The sequence below is a fragment of the Bombina bombina genome, chromosome 3, assembly GCF_027579735.1.
Source record: "Bombina bombina isolate aBomBom1 chromosome 3, aBomBom1.pri, whole genome shotgun sequence".
NCBI lineage: Eukaryota > Metazoa > Chordata > Amphibia > Anura > Bombinatoridae > Bombina > Bombina bombina.
In genome coordinates, this window is record NC_069501.1 from 702,847,158 (window position 1) to 702,868,996 (window position 21,839).

The 21,839-nt window shown below is 40.0% G+C and overlaps 1 protein-coding gene across 1 annotated transcript in view; it reads left to right on the top strand.

The window, feature by feature from the left end:
• Window positions 1-21,839, top strand: part of ZZEF1 (zinc finger ZZ-type and EF-hand domain containing 1) — a gene marked incomplete in the record, with an annotated part of 722,361 nt that overhangs the window by 401,601 nt on the left and 298,921 nt on the right. Inside the window, 2 exon segments of the mRNA XM_053707503.1 lie at window positions 1,359-1,520; window positions 10,623-10,752. Of these exon segments, the coding sequence (XP_053563478.1) occupies window positions 1,359-1,520; window positions 10,623-10,752 (292 nt within the window).

The following is a 21,839-nucleotide window of genomic DNA, read 5'->3' on the forward strand; positions in this document are numbered from 1 at the left end:
CTGTCTATCAGACATGCCTGTTGCTTGGGCTGGTCTGGTGTTTGGAGCAGGATTGATATCTGTTGCTCTGCAAATTTCGTCCTCGGTCATCGAGGTTTGATGAGCCTTCCTTGGAGGGCTCTGCTTCTTTTCCACATTTAGAATTTTGTGGGAAGGTCTGGAGGTGTCAGCTGGTTAGCTGGACGTCTAGGAAACTGTAGGTTAGGATTCGAACCTAGCCTTACCTGCTAACCTCTTGCTTGTATATATCAAAGTTCTAGATTCATCTTCGGATGACAGCAGCGTGCAGCGTTCTGACTCTTCAGGGTTGCCGTCAGGGGTTGTCCCTATCTGAGTTGCTGCATAAGATTAATGGTTTCTGGCGTTCTCGTCTTCAGTTACCTTCTAGGGTGCCGGATACACTTTGTTTAGGGAAGATTCTCTTCTCTTTTTCAATCTCTGGGTCTTGATTCCGTGGATTTTGAGCTAACTAGGGTCGGGTGTTGCGTCCCTTGTTCTACGAAACCGGTTGGGTCTCGTTCATCTTGGCCCTCAGGGTTTTTTCGCCCTGCGTTCTTGAGGCTCATTTGGGCCCTTTTTAAGGTTTTTGTTGTACCCTATTTAGTATTCTCTGGTATCCTTTCTGGAAGTCTTCTCCGTGTCTTTCTCCTTTCCGAGCATACGGCTGTTTGATCCCCTTCTTAATAGGGGTTTGTTGTTTGGAGACCGACTGGCGGTTGATGGTGTCTCTTGGAGGCCTTTGGCTCAGTTGAGTCTAGTTCCTGCGGTTTCTAACAAGGCTTATGGACTATCTGTGAGTCAGTGTCCTTGGGCCTTTTTCAAAGTTTTTTTTCTCGGCTTCGAATGAAGCTGGGTTTTTCTGGAGTATGGGTTTTAGGCCTGGTGCCCTTAGAATGGGCCGCCTTTTGTACCCTCCCGTTTTAGCATTCAGTGTCCTCTATAGCTTGGGTATTGTTTTCCCAAAAGTAATGAATGCAGCTGTGGACTCTTTCCGTTTATGAAGAAAAACATAAATTATGCTTACCTGATCTTCAGACGGAAAGAGTTCACAGCTCCCTGCCCATAATTTTTCTGGGGGGCGTCGGTTATTTTTTTTCTTTTGGCACCTTTTCACCCTATGCTTCTTCTACTGTTCCTTGTTCCTTGGCAGAATGACTGGGGGATGGGGGAAGCTGGAGAGGTATTTAAGCCTTTGGCTGGTGTGTCTTTGCCTCCTCCTGGAGGCCAGGTTCTGAATTTCCCAAAAGTAATGAATGCAGCTGTGGACTCTTTCCGTCTGAAGAAAAGGAAATGATCAGATAAGCATAAGTTATGTTATCATTACTTTGTATATTTGATATTGTTTGTTCTTTCTGCAGGTCGCTGCTTCCTGCACTGTCATGTATGCAGACCATACTACTTCACATGATAGATATGAGCTGGGAGCCAGAAGATCTTTCTTTTTTTGTCAGTATTGGCCTCCCAGATCTTCTTTTAACCATGTCTCAAGAGAACATAAGTACCCATGACAGCATTGTTAGGTACAAACTAGTTTTATTCATTTTTATTAACTATAATTAGTGATTGGTTGTTTGATTTGTCTCAAAAATGTTTTATTGTTAGTCCAGTTATACATTTTCTGCTTATAACTGCTTCCTTGTGTGTTCTCTCCAAAAAAAATGTGTACTATCATTTAGAAATTTCTTATAATGCTAATCTTGCCCAAATATAGATGCATGCTTCCTGGTGCTTTAGCATGTGTAGTTCTGTACTTTTGGCTCCATCTTAAGCTCAGCCAGTTACATCACTTGTCCAGACTTTGGGAGTTACTGTTAGTTCAGGCTGGTATAATTATGCCAAAAGTTATATCAAAGTTTGTATGGTGTTTTGCTACAAATAAAAGTTCCAGTTTCTTAATTTTGCACCACAAAAAGAGGAAAACAACCTCCAAAAATATATATAGTGCAGTAATCTACAAACAAATTAACAGCAGCACATGCACTTTTGTATATAGTGGTTAATGTCGGAGACAGAAGAGAAGATTAATAACAGTATGGAATTCAGTTAGGGGAATTGGTCTTCTTTTTTTATAAGACATCTTATTTTTTCATACCACTGCAATTCATATACTATTTTTATGTTTAGCTTTGCACTACACTTCTTATATATTAAAGGGACAGTAAAGTTAACATTTTAATCTAAATGTATTCGATATAGCATGACATTTTAAACAGCTTTTAAATTTACTTCTGTTATTATTTTTGCTTTAGTCTCTTGGTATCCTTTGTTAAAGAGTAATCCAAGGTGATCTCACAAGCGTGCACATATATTGTCATATGGCAGCAGTGTTTGCAACAATGTTTATAGCAGTGTTATGCATAGTTGCTGCCATAGACTGCTAAAGATGTGCTCTTATCAGCCGATCTAGCTTTATTTTTCTACAAAGGATACCAAGAGAACAAGCCAAATTTGATTATATAAGTAAATTGAATTTTTCTTTCCTATGACATGGAGAGTCCACAACGTCTTTCCAATTACTAGTGTGATATTCAACTCCTGGCCAGCAGGAGGCAGCAAAGAGCACCCCAGCAAAGCTGTTAAGTGTAACTGCCTTATACATAACCCCCAGTCATTCTCTTTGCCTCTGCCAATGGAGAAGTTGGTGTCTGAAGATTTTTAATCCTTTTATGGGTACTTTTCCCTGAAGCAAGGATTGGGGTTTAGCTGTGTCCACGTCAATCTTCAGTAAGAGTAGTGGTGGCTTTTAAGCAGTTAAAAGGCGGCGAGGTAGTTCTTGCTTTTATTTTAACACTGTGCTTCCCCTTTGAAAAAAAGCTAGAGTTGGCTTCTTTATTTTCCTACAGGTCCATGACAGGGAGTAAAGTATCTGCCACACCTAAAGAGCAGCATCTGTCCTGCAGGATCTAAGGTATGTGCCTTTGCCTTCTAGGTACTGAAGGACAGCAGCACTTAAGAGGTTAATCCTCTTATGGATCCTTTTCTGGCACAAGCTATCCTTTTCTAGTTAAGGATACATTTTTGGGGACAGATTTACATTATGTGTTTAACTTGAGACATCTACACAGTTTGAGAGGATTTCACTTGGCTGAGGAGTTCACTTTATTGTTGGGGAACATTACGTTACTTGGGACTTTGTGCAGAGATGTTGCTTTGCGGTTTTTATTTACAAGCACTTCTCTGTTTATTGGCATCAGTGGAACAATCCAAAGAGAGTGGCAGCATATATGGTATTTTATTGGCACATCAATTCAGTGACGTTTCCGGAACAACTCCCTTAGTCATGCAATAAAACATAATGATACAAAACACCCTTATATATGCTGCCACTCTCTTTGGGTTGTTCTTATATTGTATTTTGGGTATAAATGGTTACCCTATGTGGTGTGCAGTTACCTGAGGTGCTGGACTGGACTTTTTGTTTTATTGGCATCCGTGGCACAGGTTTTATTATGCTTCTAGACATGTGGGGACAGTTTTTTGAGAGTTATGTTCAACGGTCGTTATTAAGCCATTTTCTCTCTACTGTGTGTGTTTTCAGTGGCGCAGTGTATTTCTCCCAGCTCACGTGACGCCTGCACTTCCACTATTACAGAACGAAGCTCAGTGAGTTTGTGGTGTGTAGGAGTGCCTCGCTTCGAGAGTTTGTATCAGATCCTTGATCGCAGCTAGGTGGATCAGTGTACTTATCAAGTCAGCATTTCTAATTACTACTGGGGTATTTTTCTCTTCTACGGTAGGAACCTCAGGCATCTGAGGGGTTTTTATTTAGGACATTTATGTTTTGTGATTTAAATAGGAACGCCTAATTCTTATCAACTTCAGATTAATTTGATATTTTAATTTAAATTTGGGTTATATTTTTTTGTGGCTCTGACTACAGTAATGGATCCTGATTTAGATAAGTCAATGTCTGTGGACAAGTGCTTACTGTGTTTAGAGGCTCAAATTGTCCTGCCAATGCAATTTTGTTCCTCATGCTTATCAAATACTTTAAAATTTAAAGATCCATTTCTCCCTTCTGAGCCAAGTGTCTCTCAGGATGATGCTGTGCGTGACATGCCTCAGCTTTCGCCTCAAACGTCCCAAGCATTAACTGTGTCTCATACTGTGCCTTCTGTGTCTCCTCATCCTCCTGGGGGTGTTTATTTACCTGGGGATTTTGCAGCTCAGATTACCTCTGCAGTAACAAGGGCTTTGTCAGGTTTTCCCTCTTCGTGTAAGCGTAAAAGAAAATCTAAACATTTTATCGCTAGTAAGGTTTCTGACCCCTCTAAGTCTGCGTTGGTCAACCTTTCTCAATTGTCTGATGAGGAAAATACTTCAGTAGCTTCTGATGGTGAGATATCAGACTGACTCCTTGATGCTAAACTCTTCAGAATCTGAAGAGGTTAATTTTAGATTTAAACTTGAACATCTTCGGTTACTACTGAAAGAGGTTCTAGCTACTTTAGATGACTCTGAACCTTCGGTTTCTGTCAACCCCTCAAAGTCTTCTAAATTGGATAGAGTTTGATTCACCACCTTCTGAGGAGGTTTTTCCTGTCCCTAGGAAGATGTCTGAAATTATTTCTCAGGAATAGGATAAGCCAGGGGTTCCTTTTTCCCCTTCCCTTGTTTTTAAGAATATGTTTCCTGTTGCTGTTTCTATTCATGACTCATGGAACACTGTTCCTAAGGTAGAAAATGCTATTTCTACTCTGGCTAAGAGAACTACCATTCCTATAGAGCAGTGTTTCCCAACTGCGGTCCTCAAGTACCCCCAACAGGCCTAATTTTTCTTTATAGCTGAACCAGTGCACAGGAGAAGTAATCAGCTGATCAGTAACCAACCTGCTCTCATCCATCAGCTGATTATTTCACCTGTGCTCTAGTTCAGCTATAATGAAAACCAGGACTGTTGGGGGTACTTGAGGACCACGGTTGGGAAACACTGCTATAGAGGATAGTTGCTCTTTTAAGGACCCAATGAATAAGAAACTAGAGGCTTAAGTGGAAACCAGCAGCGAGTATTGCTATGGTTGCAGGAGCTGCATCTTATTGGTGCAATGCATTGTCTGATTCTATTACAGAGGAAACTACAGTAGAGAAGATCCAAGATAGGATCAAGGCTCTCAAATTGGCCAATACTTTTATCTGTGATGCCAATATGCAGATAATTCGCCTGGGAGCTAAGATGTCTAGCTTCATGGTACTAGCTCGCAGGGCTCTGTGGTTAAAATCTTGCTCGGCCTATGTCACTTCTAAGGCTAAACTTTTGGCTTTTTTTATTATTAAATTTGAAAAAGCTTTATTGAAGATATAGCAGACATCATAAACATGTTACTGTGATCATACAAATGAAAAGTTCAGCGTGATTGAGACCACCCAAAAGAGGGTCCCATTACAAACTTGTCTGCGAAAATTCAATATATAACCATAAAATAAGGGAAACAACATAAGTTAAACAGAATGCAATGCTATCTTCGCAGGAAGACGTACAAATACCATCTGTAGAAGAGTTAAAATGTTTCACTCGATCTAAAGTGGTTGGGAATGCTGAGAGGATTCTAAGGAAGGAGAGGTGTGGTCATGTTGTTGGTGATACTTGATTTAGATATTCTTCCCAAAGGAAACAAATGGATTGATAGTCATTCAGACGTTTACTGTGTGTGTAGTGGTATTTTTCCAACTTTAGGGAGTGGGAAGTTATCTCTCTCCAAGTGTTAATTGGTAGAAGGTGTGATGATTTCTAATTTTTTGGGATAGGCCAAACTTTTGGCTTTATCTTACAAGGGAAAGACTCTGTTTGGACCTGGTCTGGCAGAGATCATTTTAGAGATTACAGGTGGAAAGGGATTCTTCCTACCTCAGGATAAGAAGAATAGACCTATAGGTCGTCAGACTTCTAATTTTTGTTCCTTTCGTAACTTTAAGGGACAAAAGTCCTCCTCTTCCACTTCAAAACCAGATTAACCCAGATCTTCTTGGAAATCCAACCAGCCCTGGGACAAGGGAAAACAAAACAAGAAGCCTTCTGCTTACTCAAAATCAGCATGAAGGTTCCACACCCAATTCCAGTGTGAATCAGGTGGGGGGGGCAGGCTTTCTCTTTTTTGTAAAGCCTGGATACGTGATGTCCCAGACCCTTGGGCGGTGGACATAGTATCACAAGGTTAAAGAATGGGATTCAAGTCTTGCCCTCCCTGTTGCAGATTTCTCCTGTCAAGACTATCCTCAAACCAAATAAAGAAGGAGGCCTTCTTAAACTGTGTAAAAGACCTATACTCTCTGAGAATTATTGTTCCTGTCCCTCTAGCAGAACAGGGACTAGGATTCTATTCAAATCTATGTGTGGTTCCCAAAAAGGAGGGCACTTTTCGGCCCATTCTAGACCTCAAGTGTCTCAACAAATTCCTTAGGGTTCTGTCCTTCAAGATGAAAACGATTCGTTCCAGTCTTCCTTTGGTACAGGAAGGTCAGTTTATGACTACCATAGACCTGAAGGACGCATACCTTCACATTTCCATTCACAGGGAACACCATCAGTATCTGAGGTTTGCCTTTCTGGACAAGCACTTTCAATTTGTTGCACTTCCATTTGGTCTGGCCACGGCTCCCAGAATATTCACAAAGGCTCTGGTGGCGCTGTTGGCTGTGATCAGATCCCAGGGAATTGCTGTAGCGACTTTTCTAGACGACATTTTGGTTCAGGCGTCATCTTTTCAACTAACCCAATCTCATACAGAGATGCTGTTGTCTTTTCTACGTTAAATAAAGGAGGTAGCAGCACCAAACTGTAAATTTTTAGTATCTTTCAATCAGAGACATCATAAAAAAACAAACAACGTTTCGGTCAGCAACTGACCTTAATCATGTTGTATATACAAATGCCCATAAACACTCTTTATATAGCCATAAGAGGCGGAGTTTCTAATACCTGTGTAGGTATCCTATCAAACTATAGTAACCTGAAAAACACAATATACATATCCACTATTGTAAGGTAATTGCATCACCCATTGTGTAAGGTAATTGCATCCCAGGCAGAGGGGATGATTTTGTGTGGGAGTGTCTGAGAGTATTGTATGTGTTTATTGGTTGTTTTACAAAACCCTGTGGGTGGTACTAATGTGTAAAAATATGTATTTAAGAACAATAAACACACAGTTCTGGCTGATTCCTGTTTTACCCTCAAGATGGAGCTTGGTCTCATGTTTGGGGGGAATTGCGACTTTGGATTATTCTTTTGCCTGTTCCAGGAGAGAAGGATTTAGTTTATTTTCCCCATTCGGTGTATTAACTGGGTTTGTGTGTTGCTATTCCCGTATTAAGGGCATCTTTCATCTGGTATTAACCCTCGATATCAGGGTTATACTGTAACAACTATTATCTTTACATCAATATTAATATCAATATTAATTCAAGGAATTACCTCGCCATATTTACAACAATATTCAAATTACAAAATTTCATAAACAGGTACAAATATATATTTTTTTACTCTACAAGAGATATTTATAATCCTTAAATATAGAGAAACATACTGGATTAATACTCTGCAAACATTAATCGGAATGAATAGGGAAATAGACTGGCATGTTACCTTATAAATATCTCTTGTAGAGTAAAAAAATATATATTTGTACCTGTTTATGAAATTTTGTAATTTGAATATTGATGTAAATATATTGAGGTAATTCTTTAAATTAATATTGATATTAATATTGATGTAAAGATAATAGTGGATAAGTATATTGTGTTTTTCAGGTTACTATAGTTTGATAGGATGAGGTGTCCTTAACCACTAGAGGGAGTATGGAGAAATATACCCCGGTCTATATAGAAGGGGTAAACAAAAAGTACAACATCTACACAGGTATTAGAAACTCCGCCTCTTATGGCTATATAAAGAGTGTTTATGGGCATTTGTATATACAACATGATTAAGGTCAGGTGCTGACCGAAACGTCGTTTTTTTTTTTTTTATGATGTCTCTGATTAAAAGCAACTAAAAATGTACAGTTTGGTGCTGCTACCTCCTTTATTTGCTGTTACCTTTTGGGGTTAGTGCATGAACCCCTGCAGCGTGCACCGGATGTCTGATGGTGAGTGCTGGGCCTATCTTTTCTACATTGTCTTTTCTACTTTCCCATGGGTGGAAGGTGAATTTAGAGAAGTTCTCTTGTTCCATCTACCAAAGTGGGTTTCCTAGGGACTATAATAGATTTCCTGTCCCTGAAGATTTTTCTGACGGAGGTCAGAAAAGACAAGATTCTTGCTTCCTGTCTTTCTCTCCAATCTGCCTTTCGTCCATCTGTGGCCCAATGCATGGTGGTGATTGGTCTGATGGTGGCATCCATGGACATCATTCCTTTTGCTCGGTTCCATCTACAACCGCTGCAGCTCTGTATGCTCCGTCAATGGAACAGAGATCAGTAGGATTTATCTCTGAGGATAAATCTGGACCCTCTAACAAGAGACTCTCTCTCGTGGTGGGTGTCACAGGAACATCTATCTTGGGGCAGTTTCTGAGACCTTCCTGGGAAATTGTGACTACGGACGCCAGCCTGTCAGGCTGGGGGGCTGTTTGAGGCCCTCTAAAGGCTCAGGGCCTGTGGTCTCAGGAAGAGTCCTCTCTTCCCATAAACATCTTGAAGTTGAGAGCTATGTTCAATGCCCTATCAGCATAGCCTCAACTGTAGTTGGTCTGGTTTATAAGATTCCAATCGGACATCATCATCTCAGTGGCTTACATCAACCACCAGGGAGGGACTCGGAGTTCCTTAGCCATGAAGGAGGTGACTCCATTGTCTCCTATCTGCCATCCACATTCCAGAAGTGGACAACTGGGAAGCAGATTTTCTGAGCAGACAGACCTTTCATCCCGGGGAGTGGGCTCTCCATCCGGAAGTGTTCTCTCAGATATCCCTCAAGTGGGGGGTTCCAGAGTTGGATCTGATGGCGTCCCGCCAAAACACCAAGGTTCCAAAGTACGGTTCAAGGTCAAGAGATCCTCAGGCCGTTCTGATAGATGCTCTAGTGGTTCTTTGGAGGTTTTCTCTGGTTTATCTGTTTCCTCCGTTTTTCTCTCCTTCCACAAGTCTTTGCTCATATCAAACAGAGAGCACCGGTGATACTAATAACTCCTGCATTGCCTCGCAGGATCTGGTTCATAGATCTAGTGAGGATGTCATCTCTACCTCCTTGGAGGTTACCTCAGAGGAAAGACCTTCTACTTCAGGGTCCTATCCTCCATCCAAACCAAGATTCTCTGAAGCTAACTGCTTGGAGATTGAACGCCTAGTTCTGTCTAAGCGTGGTTTTTTCTGCTGCGGTCATTGAAACTATCATTGAAACTATGATTCAGGCTTGAAAACCAGTTACTCGCAAGATTTACCATAAGATATGGTGTAAATATCTTTCTTGGTGTGAATCTAAGGGGTTCTTTTTGAGCTGAGTGAGGAATCCCCCGGATTTTGTCTTTTCTTCAGGATGGACTGGATAAGGGTTTATTGGTTAGTACTCTAAAGGGTCTGATTTCTGGGTTATCTATTCTTTTGCACAAACGTGCTTTCAGCTCTGCAGTGTGATTCCCCCTACCTTATTTTTCATGCAGATAAGGCGGTCTTTCGTACTACATTGGGGTTTCTCCCTAAGGTGGTATCGGATCGAAACATTAATCAATTCTTTTTGTTCTAATCCTTCTTCTCAAAAGGAACGTCTTTTGCATAACTTGGATGTTGTGCGGGCACTAAAATTTTACTTACAAGCTACTAAAGATTTTCGTGGTTTGTGGTTTTCTCTGGAAAGTGTAAGGGTCAGAAGGCCTCTTCTACTTCTCTGTCTCTCTGGTTGAGAAGTTTGATTCGTTTGGCTTATGAGACTGCTGGACAGCAGTCTCCTGTGAGAATTACGGCTCATTCCACTAGGGTTTTTTCCTCTTCTTGGGCTTTCAAAAATGAAGCAAGGCGGCAGATTTGCAAGGTGGCAACATGGTCCTCTTTGCATACTTTTTTAAAATTCTACAAATTTGATACTTTTGCCTCGGCTGAGGCTTCTTTTGGGAGAAAGGTTCTTCAAGCAGTGGTGCCTTCTGTTAAAGTCCTTCTGTCTATTTCTTCCTCCCTGTTCATTCCGTGTCCTCTAGCTTGGGTATTGGTTCCCACTAGTAATTGGAATGACGTTGTGGACTCTCCATGTCATAGTAAAGAAAACAAAATGTATGCTTACCTGATAAATTTCTTTCCGGACATGGAGAATCCATGACCCCGTCCTCTTTTTTTAATTATAATTTGGCAGTTTTTTTTGTTTAAACCACAGGCACCTTTTCACCCTTGTGTTAATTCCTTTTTCCATTTCCTTCGACTGAATGACATGGTTATGGGTAAGGCAGTTGCACTTAACAGCTTTGCTGGGGTGCTCTTTGGCTCCTCCTGCTGGCCAGGAGTTGAATATCCCACTATTAATTGGTATGACGTTGTGGACTCTCCATGTCCGGAAAGAAAGAAATTTATCAGGTAAGCATACATTTATTTATTTTTTTAAAGTCGCATGATCTACCTCAATCCTGAATCAATTATTTTATCTTTAGATTCGCTTAAATGCTCCCTGTATTAAACTTAATTAGCCTTTTTTCATTTTAGTCAGTGGGAAGAAGATGATGAGAGAGCAGATTATAGGCAGAATCTTCAATGGCTGGATGAGTGCAAGGATGGTATGTTTGAAACATGGTATGAAAAGATTGCTCAGGCGGAACCAGATGCTAGAAGAAAGGTTAGTATTTAATTGTGGCATCTGTCTTTTAATGTATTTTAATATTATATCCTATATGATAATTTCCTAGTGTTTATTTTAAAATAAAACGTTATTTAATATATATACTTTGAAATCAGTTAATATTCCTTTCATGTAAGTGGCAAGAGTCCATGAGCTAGTGACGTATGGGATATACATTCCTACCTGGAGGGGGCAAAGTTTCCCAAACCTCAAAATGCCTATTAATTTACCTCCCACCTCACTCATACTTCAGTTTTGCAAACTTTGCCTTCTTAGGAGGATGGTGAAGCAAGTGCTGCTTGATTTCTTCTGTGAAAGGCGCTTCTAAGCATTTTGAAGCCTAGTTCCTCTCAAAGTACAGTGTTTGTCTGAGGGATGTGAAGGGAGTATTTGCCTAATGATGCCATGTATTCACCTATGGGAAATCTATTCAAAGGCTCTCTGTAAATTCAGTCGTGGGGATTCATCTGCCACCTCCCTTTACAGATTGCCTTTTTTTTTTTTTTGCCGTGAAGTCGCGCCTGTTATGACGCGAATCATGTCTTTTCCTGTTAACCTTGGCACCAAAAGATTTTTTCTCAGCATTTGCGTCATCTTTGTTGGCGTCATTTTTGGCACCAAAAATGTTGTTATATTAAGTCTCTCCCTCTTTTGCTCTCTGCTTTCATTTGTTACAGAGGGCTATGATATTTGCTTTTTGTTTTTCATATAAGCATTTTTTCCCATTTATGAAACTATTTTGTGGAAATTGGATATTTTGTTTAAATGTTTTTTCTTTTTTGTTACATTTTTCAAGATGTCTCAAACTAATCCTGCCTCTGATGTTACTGTAGAAACTATGCTGCATGTATACAATTTCTACCAAAGCTAAGTGTGTATATTGTTTAATTAGCTGATTTTATTTCATCAGCTCAAATATGTGGCGCTTGTTATGTTTTATTATTCATACTGACAATGTTTCTATAGTACATATACATCTACTGTTTTACCTTCACAGTCTAATGTACATGATATTACTGTTGATATAAAGGATTATATTGCAAAAAACATAGAGAAGGCTATGACTGCTATTCCACCTTCAAATTAATATAAATGATCTCTCCTAACTTCTCATAAACCTATGAAGTTTGTATTGATTGACAGCATACTGTAGTATTTCTGCTTATGTGGTTTTCTCTGACTCAGAGGATCCTATTTCAGAGACTGATTTTAATTAATTAAACGTTTAATTCAATGTATTCATTCTTTATTAAGGAAGTATTGTTTACTTTGAGTATTGAGGAATCTAGTCCTCTTGATAACAAGAATAGCCAATGTTTGAATTCTGTTTTCTTCAATCAAGAAGTTTTTTATTTTAAATGGTACCGGTGAGTACTATTTTCCTCAGGGGGATATGAAAGAAGATTTCTGCCCTGAGGTTGATGATCTTAGCAGTTGTAACTAAGATCCACGCTGGTTCCCACAAGACTTCTGAAGGTAACCATGAGATATCTTCAGTGTGGAGACCGGTTTCATGCTACAAGCAGCATTAAGGTATGTGCAGCCTTTTTATTCTGAGGAGACTTGATATATCAGAACTGTCTGGCATTTATTTCCCTGTATGGGAAGCAGGTATTCCTATTTTATATAAAGGGTATTACTGGAGTCCCTGGTTTTAATTAATTGTTGACTTATGGGCATTGTGTGACACTTTGGGCATTCAAAGAAAAACGATACATAATGTTTTTATTTTTGACATTCATGTTTGTTTACTGGTGCATTTGAGGGGTTATAGGACAGACATTAGCTGTATAAACTTAGGTGTGAAACCGCTTCCCTATGCGGTTGTGTTTGGGCCTACTCCGGCATCGACCTTAAGGGGCGGGGCCTATTTTCACATGCTCAGATGCGCATTTCCTTCAGGCTAGGCAGCAGCAAGCAGTAACTCCGGTGACTCCTGGACTGTGCAAGCTGTTCTGAAGTGTTGGAAAGTTATTTCGAAGTACCCTAGGGGCAGGTAGGCGTATTTTTGTCTATAAAATGACTAATTGTTGATATAAGTACTTTAGAGCCTTATTTCTGCCCTTGCTTCTGGGTGCAGTAATTTTTGGATAAACCAACGATCTTAAGTTAAATTTAGAGATAATTTAATGTTATTTGAGCATTTTGGAAAAATTGTTCACTTTTTCTTTTCTTAAAGGCGCAGTGCATGTTTTTTCTACAGTTTATTTTATGCAATAAATAAGTGTTTAAACGACTTTTGTGGTTATTACTAGTCTGTTCAACATGTCTAACATTGAGGATTCTCATTGTTCTATGTCTTTAGAAGCTATTGTGCAACCCCCTCTAACATTGTGTAACTCTTGTACTGAAAGAGCCTTACATTGTAAAGACCATATATTAGGTCAAGAAAGTGTGCCTAAGGATGATTCTCTGTCTGAAGAGAATCAGGATATGCCATCCAATTCTCCCCAAGTGTCACAACCTTTAACGCCCACACAAGCGACGCCAAGTACTTCTAGTGCGTCTAATTCTTTTACTCTGCAGGAGATGGCTGCAGTTATGTCAACTACCCTTACAGAGGTATTGTCTAAATTACCAGTGTTGCAGGGTAAACTCAGTAGGTCAGGTATTAATGTAAATACTGAATCCTCTGATGCTTTATTAGCTATTTCTGATGTACCCTCACAGTGCTCTGAGTTGGGGGTCAGGGAATTACTGTCTGAGGGTAAAATTTAAGATGCAGGGAATATTTTACCTCAAACAGATTCGGACGCTATGTCATTTAAATTTAAGCTTGAACACCTCCGCCTGTTGCTTAGGGAGGTTTTAGCGACTCTGGATGATTGTGACCCTATTGTGATTCCTCCAGAGAAATTGTGTAAAATGGATAAATATCTGGAAGTACCTACTTACACTGATGTTTTTCCAGTTCCTGAGAGAATTTCGGAAATTATAAGAAAGGAATGGGATAGACCAGGTATACGGTTTTCTCCCCCTCCTAATTTTAAGAAAATGTTTCCCATATCAGATACCATTTGGGACTCATGGCAAACGGTCCCTAAGGTAGAGGGAGCTATATCTACCCTAGCTAAGCGTACAACTATACCCATTGAGGATAGTTGTGCTTTCAAAGACCCTATGGATAAGACATTAGAGGGTCTACTAAAGAAATTATTTGTTAATCAGGGGTTTCTTTTACAACCTACGGCTTGCATTGTTCCAGTAACTACTACAGTAGCTTTTTGGTTTGAGGCTCTAGAAGAGTCTCTTAAGGTTTAGACTCCATTAGATGACATTTTAGATAGAATTAAGGTTCTCAAGCTAGCTAATTCTTTTATTATTGATGCCGTTTTTCAAATTGCTAAATTAACGGCAAAGCATGCAGGATTTGCCATTTTAGCACGTAGAGTATTGTGGCTCAAATCTTGGTCTGCTGATGTGTCATCAAAACATAAGCTTTTAGCTATTCCCTTTAAAGGTAAGACCCTTTTAGGACCAGAATTGAAGGAAATCATTTCTGACATTACAGGAGGTAAAGGCCATTCCCTACCTCAGGATAAGTCGGTTAAAATGAGGGGTAAACAGAATAATTTTCATTCCTTTCGGAACTTTAAAGGAGGACCCCCCACTTCTTCTTCCACAAAGCAGGAAGGGAATTGTACCCAATCTAAGTCAGTCTGGAGACCCAATCAGAACTGGAATAAGGGAAAACAATCTAAAACCCTGCTGCTGCCCCTAAGACATCATGAAGGGGCGGCCCCCTTTCCGGGACCGGATCTAGTAGGGGGCAGACTCTCTTTCTTTGCTCAGGCTTGGGAAAGAGATCTTCAGGATCCCTGGGCACTAGAAATAGTGACCCACGGTTATCAATTGGAATTCAAGGACTTTCTCCCAAGAGGGAGATTTCATCTTTCAAAGTTATCTGCAAACCAGATAAAAAGAGAGGCGTTCTTATGCTGTGTAAAAGACCTTTCTTTCATGTAATTAGCAAGAGTCCATGAGCTAGTGACGTATGGGATATACATTCCTACCAGGAGGGGCAAAGTTTCCCAAACCTCAAAATGCCTACAAATACACCCCTCACCACACCCACAAATCAGTTTTTACAAACTTTGCCTCCTATGGAGGTGGTGAAGTAAGTTTGTGCTAGATTCTATGTTGATATGCGCTCCGCAGCAGGTTGGAGCCCGGTTTTCCTCTCAGTGTGCAGTGAATGTCAGAGGGATGTGAGGAGAGTATTGCCTATTTGAATTCAATGATCTCCTTCTACGGGGTCTATTTCATAGGTTCTCTGTTATCGGTCGTAGAGATTTATCTCTTACCTCCCTTTTCAGATCGACGATATACTCTTATATATATACCATTACCTCTGCTGATTTTCGTTTCAGTACTGGTTTGGCTTTCTACAACATGTAGATGAGTGTCCTGGGGTAAGTAAGTCTTATTTTCTGTGACACTCTAAGCTATGGTTGGGCACTTTTTTATAAAGTTCTAAATATATGTATTCAAACATTTATTTGCCTTGACTCAGGATGTTCAACATTCCTTATTTTCAGACAGTCAGTTTCATATTTGGGATAATGCATTTGAATTAAACAATTTTTTTCTTACCTTAAAAATTTGACTTTTCCCTGTGGGCTGTTAGGCTCGCGGGGGCTGAAAATGCTTCATTTTGTTGCGTCATTCTTGGCGCGGACTTTTTTGGTGCAAAATTTTTTTTCAGTTTCCGGCGTCATACATGTCACCGGAAGTTGCGTCATTTTTGACGTTCTTTTGCGCCAAAAATGTTGGCGTTCCGGATGTGGCGTCATTTTTGGCGCCAAAAGCATTTAGGCGCCAAATAATGTGGGCGTCTTATTTGGCGCTAAAAAAATATGGGCGTCACTTTTGTCTCCACATTATTTAAGTCTCATTTTTTATTGCTTCTGGTTGCTAGAAGCTTGTTCACTGGCATTTTTTCCCATTCCTGAAACTGTCATTTAAGGAATTTGATCAATTTTGCTTTATATGTTGTTTTTTTCTATTACATATTGCAAGATGTCCCATGTTGAAGCTGAGTCAGAAGATACTTCTGGAAAATCGCAGCCTGGTGCTGGAGCTACCAAAGCTAAGTGTATCTGCTGTAAACTTTTGGTAGCTGTTCCTCCAGCTGTTGTTTGTATTGAATGTCATGACAAACTTGTTAATGCAGATAATATTTCCTTTAGTAAAGTTACATCACCTGTTGCTGTTCCATCAACATCTAATACTCAGAGTGTTCCTGATAACATAAGAGATTTTGTTTCTAAATCCATTAAGAAGGCTATGTCTGTTATTTCTCCTTCTAGTAAACGTAAAAAGTCTTTTAAAACTTCTCATTTTTCAGATGAATTTTTAAATGAACATCATCATTCTGATTCTGATAATGGCTCTTCTGGTTCAGAGGATTCTGTCTCAGAGGTTGATGCTGATAAATCTTCATATTTATTTAAAATGGAATTTATTCGTTCTTTACTTAAAGAAGTCCTAATTGCATTAGAAATTGAGGATTCTGGTTCTCTTGATACTAAATCTAAACGTTTAGATAAGGTTTTTAAATCTCCTGTAGTTATTCCAGAAGTTTTTCCTGTTCCTGGTGCTATTTCTGAAGTAATTTCCAGGGAATGGAATAATTTGGGTAATTCATTTACTCCTTCTAAACGTTTTAAGCAATTATATCCTGTGCCATCTGACAGATTAGAATTTTGGGACAAAATCCCTAAGGTTGATGGGGCTGTCTCTACTCTTGCTAAGCGTACTACCATTCCTACGGCAGATGGTACTTCCTTTAAGGATCCTTTAGATAGGAAAATTGAATCCTTTCTAAGAAAAGCTTACTTGTGTTCAGGTAATCTTCTTAGACCTGCTATATCTTTGGCGGATGTTGCTGCAGCTTCAACTTTTTGGTTGGAAGCTTTAGCGCAACAAGTAACAGATCATAATTCTCATAGCATTATTATTCTTCTTCAACATGCTAATAATTTTATTTGTGATGCCATCTTTGATATCATTAGAGTTGATGTCAGGTATATGTCTCTAGCTATTTTAGCTAGAAGAGCTTTATGGCTTAAAACTTGGAATGCTGATATGTCTTCTAAGTCTACTCTGCTTTCCCTTTCTTTCCAGGGTAATAAATTATTTGGTTCTCAGTTGGATTTTATTATCTCAACTGTTACTGGAGGGAAAGGAACTTTTTTACCACAGGATAAAAAATCTAAAGGTAAATTTAGGTCTAATAATCGTTTTCGTTCCTTTCGTCACAACAAGGAACAAAAGCCTGATCCTTCATCCTCAGGAGCAGTATCAGTTTGGAAACCATCTCCAGTCTGGAATAAATCCAAGCCTTTTAGAAAATCAAAGCCAGCTCCTAAGTCCACATGAAGGTGCGGCCCTCATTCCAGCTCAGCTGGTAGGGGGCAGATTACGTTTTTTCAAAGGAATTTGGATCAATTACGTTCACAATCTTTGGATTCAGAATATTGTTTCAGAAGGGTACAGAATTGGCTTCAAAATAAGGCCGCCTGCAAAGAGATTTTTTCTTTCCCGTGTCCCAGTAAATCCAGCGAAGGCTCAAGCATTTCTGAAATGTGTTTCAGATCTAGAGTTGGCTGGAGTAATTATGCCAGTTCCAGTTCTGGAACAGGGGCTGGGGTTTTATTCAAATCTCTTCATTGTACCAAAGAAGGAGAATTCCTTCAGACCAGTTCTGGATCTAAAAATATTGAATCGTTATGTAAGGATACCAACATTCAAAATGGTAACTGTAAGGACTATCCTGCCTTTTGTTCAGCAAGGGCATTATATGTCTACAATAGATTTACAGGATGCATATCTGCATATTCCGATTCATCCAGATCATTATCAGTTTCTGAGATTCTCGTTTCTAGACAAGCATTACCAGTTTGTGGCTCTGCCGTTTGGCCTAGCAACAGCTCCAAGAATTTTTACAAAGGTTCTCGGTGCCCTTCTGTCTGTAATCAGAGAACAGGGTATTGTGGTATTTCCTTATTTGGACGATATCTTGGTACTTGCTCAGTCTTCACATTTAGCAGAATCTCATACGAATCGACTTGTGTTGTTTCTTCAAGATCATGGTTGGAGGATCAATTTACTAAAAAGTTCATTGATTCCTCAGACAAAGGTAACCTTTTTGGGTTTCCAGATAGATTCAGTGTCCATGACTCTATCTTTGACAGACAAGAGACGTCTAAAATTGATATCAGCTTGTCGAAACCTTCAGTCACAATCATTCCCTTCAGTAGCCTTATGCATGGAAATTCTAGGTCTTATGACTGCTGCATCGGACGATATCCCCTTTGCTCGTTTTCACATGCGACCTCTTCAGCTCTGTATGCTGAACCAGTGGTGCAGGGATTACACAAAGATATCTCAATTAATATCTTTAAAACCGATTGTACGACACTCTCTGACGTGGTGGACAGATCACCATCGTTTAGTTCAGGGGGCTTCTTTTGTTCTTCCGACCTGGACTGTAATCTCAACAGATGCAAGTCTTACAGGTTGGGGAGCTGTGTGGTGGTCTCTGACGGCAGAAGGGGTTTGGGAATCTCAAGAGGTGAGATTACCGATCAATATTTTGGAACTCCGTGCAATTTTCAGAGCTCTTCAGTCTTGGCCTCTTCTAAAGAGAGAATCATTCATTTGTTTTCAGACAGACAATGTCACATCTGTGGCATACATCAATCATCAAGGAGGGACTCACAGCCCTCTGGCTATGAAAGAAGTATCTTGAATTCTGGTTTGGGCGGAATCCAGCTCCTGTCTAATTTCTGCGGTTCATATCCCAGGTATAGACAATTGGGAAGCGGATTATCTCAGTCGCCAAACGTTGCATCCGGGCGAATGGTCTCTTCACCCAGAGGTATTTCTTCAGATTGTCCAAATGTGGGGACTTCCAGAAATAGATCTGATGGCCTCTCATCTAAACAAGAAACTTCCCAGGTATCTGTCCAGATCCAGGGATCCTCAAGCGGAAGCAGTGGATGCATTGTCACTTCCTTGGAAGTATCATCCTGCTTATATCTTTCCGCCTCTAGTTCTTCTTCCAAGAGTGATCTCCAAGATTCTGAAGGAATGCTCGTTTGTTCTGCTGGTAGCTCCAGCATGGCCTCACAGGTTTTGGTATGCGGATCTTGTCCGGATGGCCTCTTGCCAACCGTGGACTCTTCCGTTAAGACCAGACCTTCTGTCGCAAGGTCCTTTTTTCCATCAGGATCTCAAATCCTTAAATTTAAAGGTATGGAGATTGAACGCTTGATTCTTATTCAAAGAGGTTTCTCTGACTCTGTGATTAATACTATGTTACAGGCTCGTAAATCTGTATCTAGGGAGATATATTATAGAGTCTGGAAGACTTATATTTCTTGGTGTCTTTCTCATCATTTTTCCTGGCATTCTTTTAGAATTCCGAGAATTTTACAGTTTCTTCAGGATGGTTTGGAGAAAGGTTTGTTTGCAAGTTCCTTGAAAGGACAAATCTCTGCTCTTTCTGTTCTTTTTCACAGAAAGATTGCTAATCTTCCTGATATTCATTGTTTTGTACAAGCTTTGGTTTGTATAAAACCTGTCATTAAGTGAATTTCTCCTCCTTGGAGTTTGAATTTGGTTCTGGGGGCTCTTCAAGCTCCTCCGTTTGAACCTATGCATTCATTGGACATTAAATTACTTTCTTGGAAAGTTTTGTTCCTTTTGGCCATCTCTTCTGCCAGAAGAGTTTCTGAATTATCTGCTCTTTCTTGTGAGTCTCCTTTACTGATTTTTCATCAGGATAAGGCGGTGTTGCAAACTTCTTTTGAATTTTTACCTAAGGTTGTGAATTCCAACAACATTAGTAGAGAAATTGTGGTTCCTTCATTATTTCCTAATCCTAAGAATTCTAAGGAGAAATCATTGCATTCTTTGGATGTAGTTAGAGCTTTGAAATATTATGTTGAAGCTACTAAGAATTTCCGAAACACTTCTAGTCTATTTGTTATCTTTTCCGGTTCTAGGAAAGGTCAGAAGGCCTCTGCCATTTCTTTGGCATCTTGGTTGAAATCTTTAATTCATCATGCTTATGTCGAGTCGGGTAAAACTCCGCCTCAAAGGATTACAGCTCATTCTACTAGGTCAGTTTCTACTTCCTGGGCGTTTAGGAATAAAGCTTCGGTTGATCAGATTTGCAAAGCAGCAACTTGGTCTTCTTTGCATACTTTTACTAAATTCTACCATTTTGATGTATTTTCTTCTTCTGAAGCTGTTTTTGGTATAAAAGTACTTCAGGCAGCTGTTTCAGTTTGAATCTTCTGCTTATGTTTTTCAGTTTTTTTCATTATAAAATTTAAACTTTATTTTGGGTGTGGATTATTTTTCAGCGGAATTGGCTGTCTTTATTTTATCCCTCCCTCTCTAGTGACTCTTGCGTGGAAAGATCCACATCTTGGGTAGTCATTATCCCATACGTCACTAGCTCATGGACTCTTGCTAATTACATGAAAGAAAACATAATTTATGTAAGAACTTACCTGATAAATTCATTTCTTTCATATTAGCAAGAGTCCATGAGGCCCACCCTTTTTGTGGTGGTTATGATTTTTTTGTATAAAGCACAATTATTTCATTTCCTTATTTTTTATGCTTTCACACTTTTTTCTTATCACCCCACTTCTTGGCTATTCGTTAAACTGATTTGTGGGTGTGGTGAGGGGTGTATTTGTAGGCATTTTGAGGTTTGGGAAACTTTGCCCCTCCTGGTAGGAATGTATATCCCATACGTCACTAGCTCATGGACTCTTGCTAATATGAAAGAAATGAATTTATCAGGTAAGTTCTTACATAAACTATGTTTTTTACTATCGGAGTAATTTGTCCAGTTCCAAAATTGGAACAAGGACAGGGGTTTTACTCAAACCTATTTGTGGTTCCCAAAAAAGAGGGAACGTTCAGACCCATCTTAAACCTCAAGTGTCTAAACAAATTTCTAAGAGTTCCATCATTCAAGATGGAGACAATACGAACAATTTTACCAATGATCCAGGAGGGTCAATATATGACTACCGTGGACTTGAAGGATGCTTACCTTCATATTCCTATCCACAAGGATCATAATCAGTTTCTAAGGTTTGCCTTCTTGGACAAACATTATCAGTTCGTGGCTCTTCCCTTCGGGTTGGCCACAGCACCCAGAATCTTCACAAAGGTTTTAGGGTCTCTTTTGGCGGTTCTCAGACCGCAAGGCATAGCGGTGGCGCCTTATCTGGAAGATATTCTGATCCAGGCGTCAACATATCATCTGACAAAATCTCACACAGACACAGTGTTGTCTTTTCTGAGAACTCACGGCTGGAAGGTGAACATAGAGACGAGTTCACTTGTCCCACAGACAAGGGTTCCTTTCTTTGGAACTCTGATAGACTCGGTAGCCATGAAAATATTTTTGACGGAGGTCAGAAAATCAAAGATTCTAAATACTTGCCGAGCATTTCAGTCCATTCCTCGGCCATCAGTGGCTCAGTGTATGGAGGTAATTGGATTAATGGTAGCGGCAAAGGACATTGTTCCGTTTGCTCGCTTTCATCTCAGACCACTGCAACTGTGCATGCTTGGACAGTAAAATGGGGATTATGTGGATTTATCTCTTTAGATAAATTTGGTCAAGAGACCAGAATTTCTCTTCTTTGGTGGTTGTCGCCGGATCATCTGTCCCAAGGGACTTGTTTCTGAAGATCGTGGGTGATGTGGGTGATCGGGACAACGGATGCCAGCCTTCTGGGCTGGGGTGCAGTTTGGAACGCCCTGAAGGCTCAGGGTGTTTGGACTCAAGTGGAGTCTCTACTTCCAATCAATATTCTGGAACTGAGAGCAATATTCAATGCGATTCAGGCGTGGCCTCAGTTGGCTTCTGCCAAATTCATCAGATTCTAGTCGGACAACATCACAACTGTGGCATATATCAATCATCAGGCGAGAACAAGGAGTTCCTTAGCGATGATAGAAGTATCCAAGATAATCTGTTGGGTGGAGGCCCACTCTTGTCTTCTGTCAGCGATCTACATCCCAGGAGTAGAGAACTGGGAAGCGTATTT